Genomic DNA, 6,000 nt, shown 5'->3' on the forward strand with positions numbered 1-6,000 from the left:
AGAGAGGAGGAGAGAGAGAGAGGAGGAGATAAGGAGAGGAGGAGATAAGGAGAGAGAGGAGGGAGGAAGAGAGGAGGAGATAAGGAGAGAGGAGAGAGAGAGAGGAGAAAGGAGGAGAGAGAGGAGAGAGAGAGAGGAGGGAGGGAGGAAGAGAGGAGGAGATAAGGAGAGAGAGAGAGAGAGAGAGGAGGGAGGGAGGAAGAGAGGAGGAGATAAGGAGAGAGAGAGAGAGAGAGAGAGAGAGAGAGAGAGAGAGAGAGAGAGAGGAGGGAGGGAGGAAGAGAGGAGGAGATAAGGAGAGAGAGAGAGGAGGGAGGAGGAGATAAGGAGAGAGAGAGAGGAGGAGATAAGGAGAGAGAGAGAGAGAGAGAGAGAGAGAGGAGGAGATACGGAGAGAGAGAGAGGAGGGAGAAAGAGGAGAAGGAATAGTGATAGAGCGAGGAGGAGCAGAGAGAGAGAAGGAGGCGAGGAGCAAAAATGAGGGAAGGAAAGAAAGAGGGGTCACAGGATGAAGCAAGAACACATTAAAGGAAGAGCCTCCCTTTAGAATGAGGGGAGGAGGAGGAGGAGGAGGAGGAGGAAGAGGAGGAGGAAGAGGAGGAGGAGGAGGAGAGAGAGGGACAGTGATAGAGGGAGGAGGAGAGAGAAAGAAGGGGAAGAGAGGAGGAAAATGGGTATACATAGAAGAAGGAGGAGGAGGAGGAGGAGCGACGAGTCTGTGAGGGAGGAGGAGGAGGAGGAGGAGGAGGAGGAGGAGGAGGAGGAGGAGGAGGAGGAGGAGGAGGAGGAGGAGAGGGATGCTGCTGCAGTGTCATACAGAAAGTGAAACTAAAAATCAGCTGATCAGGTCTGAGATGCTCTGAGCCTCAGACCTGCACACCATCAGTCCAGGATCCAGACTCTGGACTCTCTGTGCCCTGGTCTTACACCTGGAGGAGTTCTGGTCCTGAGGATGTGGTTTCATCTTGTGCCCAGGAGGGAGCAGCAGAGCGTCGGAGGTAAGAACATCTGTTTCTGCATCTTTCTAACAGGAAGAAAAGAAAAACACAGGATTTCATTATGACGTCACAGAATGAGAGAAAGGAGCCCGGATGAAACATTGAGATGATTTATTTAATGACAGACAGTTGTCTCCACCCCGCCTCGTGTAGCCCCGCCCCCTCACAGGCTCGCGTGTCGGAGAGATGAGAGGTATGACGGAGCAGCTTTTTAAACGTTCAACTTTTATGTTTTTATTGTTCCATGTAAACAAAGATCAGCTGTTGATCAGCTTATTGATTGGCTGTTTGATCCGTGAACGGTCTGTCGGTCTGTTTGAAGTGAGTGATTGATCACCTGTGACGTGGACGGTCTGTGTGCTGATCCAAAGATCCCGTTTGATCCCGGGATCGTGTTTCTACTTTTAATGTGCTCGTTCTCTTCATCATGTCACGTGCTCTTTAAAGCGTCCTGGTTCTCTGGTTCTCTGGTTCTCTGGTTCTCTGGTTCTCTGGTTCTGTCAGAATGTTTCAGGGATTTTGTTGAAAAGAACCTGAAAAGATGTTCAGTAAAGTCCAAGTTGTTCAGCAGGAGGCGTGGAGGAGAACCCGGACAGAGAGAAGAGGAGACTCCCAAGACTGAAGAACCCTGTAAAGATCTTAAGGAACCTCAGACAGCAGAACCACAAAACCACTACAGGTCAGAACCAAACCAGCAGAACCAACAGAATATTCAAACAGAACCAACAGAACATTTTTTTAAACAGAACCAACAGAACATTTTTGAAACAGAACCAACAGAACATTTTAAAACAGAACCAGCAGAACATATTTGAAACAGAACCAACAGAACATTTTAAAACAGAACCAACAGAACATAATTAGAACAGAACCATCAGAATATTTAAACAGAACCAACTGAACATTTTTTAAACAGAACCAACAGAACATTTTAAAACAGAACCAACAGAACATTTTTAAAACAGAACCAACAGAACATAATTAGAACAGAACCATCAGATTATTTAAACAGAACCAACAGAACATTTCCAGGAAACGTTTGTGTGCCTTACAGATGATGAGGTGGACGGGGGGCAGCAGGAGGAGCAGCTGGAGGAGGAGATGTTGGAGGAGGTCAGCAGGAGGCTGATCATCAGGGAGGAGCATCTGTTCAGTCAGGACTCCTTCAATGAGGAGGAGCAGGACCAGCTGCTGAGAGACCTGGAGGATCTGAAACTGCAGATAATCACAGCTATCCACAACACCTTCACCTCCTCCTCCTCCTCCTCCTCCTTCACCTCCTTCACCTCCTCCTCCTCCTCCTCCAAGGACATGGAGGTCCTGAGGAGTGCTGTGGTGTGCATCCAGCAGCAGGAGGTGCAGGACCGGCGCTGGACTGGGTTTCCTGAGGACCGACGCCCGGTGTGGCGTCCCCTGAAGTGTCTGAGTACTCACAATAGACTCCTGCAGAGCCTGGTGGAGTCTAGACTACTGAAGGCCGCTGAAGAGGACTCTGATGGATCTGATGGTCTGTCGACTCCTCTGAAGAGAGAGGTGGGTCACATACTGGACTCTTCATCTCTCATCAGTTGTCTCTAAATCACTTCATGTCATGGTTCACCTGTGCAGGTGTGTCGTGTGGGGCGACGTGTGAAGGAAGACCTTCTGACTGTGGGCAGGTCGGTACTGGACTGTTACCCTCCTCAAACGGACATCCTGAACCTGTACGCAGGACTTTACCATCAGAGCTTCTCTGCTCGACTGAACCAACTTGCAGCTTCAGGGCTGGAAACAGGTGACTGCAGCTACCTGCTGTTCTGGATCAACAACTGTTACCCTAAGTGAGTCCCTGATACCTTCTGTCAGTACCTTATACCCTCAGTCCCTGAGACCCTCAGCGAGTCCCTGATACCCTGAGTGAGTCCCTGATACTCTCAGTGAGTCCCTGATACTCTCAGTGAGTCCCTGATACCCTCAGTGAGTCCCTGATACTCTCAGCGAGTAACTTTGCATTTACTATCTCCTGTCTCCTCTAAAGCTTCACCATGTTGTCCAAATATTGTCACTGGGAAGAGTAATGTCAGGTCTTTGTTTCCAGTGAAATATTGAAACATGAAGATCTGGAGGGGAGGATAAAGACGGCCTGTCTGGGTTCTCTGCTTCAACAGGACCACCTCGAACGTCTAGAGGAACAGTACCTGACCCACAAAGAGGTAAGATCTGAAGTCTGTCAGCTGGACTGGCTTGGTTCTGGTGTCAGGCTGTCAGGCTCCCTTAATATCATCTGTGTAGTTTAAACTTTAAGGATTACATTACTATTGTATGATATGATTAATTATTCAGGACAGAGTAAAGTTGTGGCTGAGCACAGCACTGAGGAAAGAAGAAGAGAGCTGGCTGAGTGGAACAATCCCTGAACTCATTGACCAATACTGCTTCAGTCCACTGGCTATAGATATCATACAGGTGAGTCTATACAGGTGAATCTGAACAGGTGAGTGTTTGTGTTCTTCAATTGGTAGACAGATCCCCAACTTTGTCTGATTGCAGGTGTGTATGTTTGTGTTTTCAGGTGATAGACTGATCCCTGACTTTGTTTGTGTATATTCAGGTGATAGACTGATCCCTGACTGTGTTTGTGTATATTCAGGTGATAGACTGATCCCTGACTTTGTTTGTGTATATTCAGGTCATAGACTGATCCCTGACTGTGTTTGTGTATATTCAGGTGATAGACTGATCCCTGACTTTGTTTGTGTATATTCAGGTGATAGACTGATCCCTGGCTGTGTTTGTGTTATTCAGGTGATAGACTGATCCCTGACTGTGTTTGTGTATATTGAAGTGATAGACTGATCCCTGACTTTGTTTGTGTATATTCAGGTCATAGACTGATCCCTGACTGTGTTTGTGTATATTCAGGTGATAGACTGATCCCTGACTGTGTCAAGTGATAGACTGATCCCTGACTTTGTTTGTGTATATTCAAGTGATAGACTGATCCCAGACCTTGTTTGTGTATATTCAGGTGATAGACTGATCCCTGACTATGTTTGTGTATATTCAGGTGATAGACTGATCCCTGACTTTGTTTGTGTATATTCAGGTGATAGACTGATCCCTGACTGTGTCAAGTGATAGACTGATCCATGACTTTGTTTGTGTATATTCAAGTGATAGACTGATCCCAGACCTTGTTTGTGTATATTCAGGTGATAGACTGATCCCTGACTATGTTTGTGTATATTCAGGTGATAGACTGATCCCTGACTTTGTTTGTGTATATTCAGGTGATAGACTGATCCCTGGCTGTGTTTGTGTGTTTTCAGGTGATAGACGGATCCTTGACTGTGTATGTTTGTGTATATTCAGGTGAGAGACTGATCCCTGGCTGTGTCAAGTGATAGACTGATCCCTGACTTTGTTTGTGTATATTCAAGTGATAGACTGATCCCAGACTTTGTTTGTGTATATTCAGGTGATAGACTGATCCCTGGCTGCATATGTTTGTGTGTTTTCAGGTGATAGACGGATCCTTGACTGTGTATGTTTGTGTTTTCAGGTGATAGACTGATCCCTGACTGTGTTTGTGTATATTCAAGTGATAGACTGATCCCTGACTTTGTTTGTGTATATTCAGGTGGTAGACGGATCCCTGACTGTGTTTGTGTATATTCAAGTGATAGACTGATCCCTGACTTTGTTTGTGTATATTCAGGTGATAGACTGATCCCTGACATTGTTTGTGTATATTCAGGTGATAGACTGATCCCTGACTGTGTTTGTGTATATTCAAGTGATAGACTGATCCCAGACTTTGTTTGTGTATATTCAGGTGATAGACTGATCCCTGGCTGCATATGTTTGTGTGTTTTCAGGTGATAGACGGATCCTTGACTGTGTATGTTTGTGTTTTCAAGTGATAGACTGATCCCTGACTTTGTTTGTGTATATTCAAGTGATAGACTGATCCCAGACCTTGTTTGTGTATATTCAGGTGATAGACTGATCCCTGACTTTGTTTGTGTATATTCAGGTGATAGACTGATCCCTGACTGTGTTTGTGTATATTCAAGTGATAGACTGATCCCTGACTTTGTTTGTGTATATTCAGGTGATAGACTGATCCCTGACTTTGTTTGTGTATATTCAGGTGATAGACTGATCCCTGACTTTGTTTGTGTATATTCAGGTGATAGACTGATCCCTGACTGTGTTTGTGTATATTCAGGTGATAGACTGATCCCTGACTTTGTTTGTGTATATTCAGGTGATAGACTGATCCCTGACTTTGTGTATATTCAAGTGATAGACGGATTCCTGGATTTGTGTGTTTTCAGGTGATAGACGGATCCTTGACTGTGTATGTTTGTGTTTCCAGGTGATAGACGGATCCCTGGCTGTGTTTGTGTATATTCAAGTGATAGACGGATCCCTGACTGTGTTTGTGTATATTCAGGTGATAGACTGATCCCTGACTGTGTTTGTGTATATTCAGGTGATAGACTGATCCCTGGCTGTGTTTGTGTGTTTTCAGGTGATAGACGGATCCTTGACTGTGTATGTTTGTGTTTTCAGGTGATAGACGGACCCTGGCTGTGTATATGATTGTGTTTTCAGGAGATAGACGGATCCCTGGCTGAGTATGTTTGTGTGTTTTAAGGTGATAGACGGATCCTTGACTGTGTATGTTTGTGTTTTCAGGTGATAGACGGATCCTTGACTGTGTATGTTTGTGTTTTCAGGTGATAGACGGATCCTTGACTGTGTATGTTTGTGTTTTCAGGTGATAGACGGATCCTTGACTGTTTATGTTTGTGTGTTTTCAGGTGATAGACTGATCCCTGGCTGTGTATATGATTGTGTTTTCAGGTGATAGACGGATCCTTGACTGTGTATATTTGTGTGTTTTCAGGTGATAGACGGATCCTTGACTGTGTATGTTTGTGTGTTTCCAGGTGATAGACGGATCCCTGGCTGAGTTCAGCCGTGTGATTAAAGAGCAGAGTAAGGCTCAGAGGCT

The 6,000-nt window shown here is 45.5% G+C and overlaps 1 protein-coding gene across 4 annotated transcripts in view; it reads left to right on the forward strand.

Moving 5' to 3' along the window:
* Positions 1 to 771: 771 nt before the first annotated feature.
* Positions 772 to 6,000, forward strand: part of tnfaip2a (tumor necrosis factor, alpha-induced protein 2a) — an 8,006-nt gene continuing 2,777 nt past the window's right edge. The window contains exons 1-7 of one of the 4 annotated variants that reach the window (XM_079358982.1): positions 772 to 998; positions 1,567 to 1,677; positions 2,053 to 2,531; positions 2,607 to 2,818; positions 3,076 to 3,190; positions 3,321 to 3,443; positions 5,936 to 6,000. The exon at positions 5,936 to 6,000 is cut by the window's right edge and continues 30 nt beyond it. In XM_079358982.1, the coding sequence (XP_079215108.1) occupies positions 953 to 998; positions 1,567 to 1,677; positions 2,053 to 2,531; positions 2,607 to 2,818; positions 3,076 to 3,190; positions 3,321 to 3,443; positions 5,936 to 6,000 (1,151 nt within the window). In that variant the 5' untranslated portion in view covers positions 772 to 952. Of the gene's footprint in view, positions 999 to 1,022; positions 1,192 to 1,566; positions 1,678 to 2,052; positions 2,532 to 2,606; positions 2,819 to 3,075; positions 3,191 to 3,320; positions 3,444 to 5,935 lie in introns of those variants that run through there. The other 3 variants (XM_079358983.1, XM_079358984.1, XM_079358985.1) reach the window with 3 other exon arrangements.

This window comes from Symphodus melops, assembly GCF_947650265.1.
Source record: "Symphodus melops genome assembly, chromosome: 1".
NCBI classification, from domain to species: domain Eukaryota; kingdom Metazoa; phylum Chordata; class Actinopteri; order Labriformes; family Labridae; genus Symphodus; species Symphodus melops.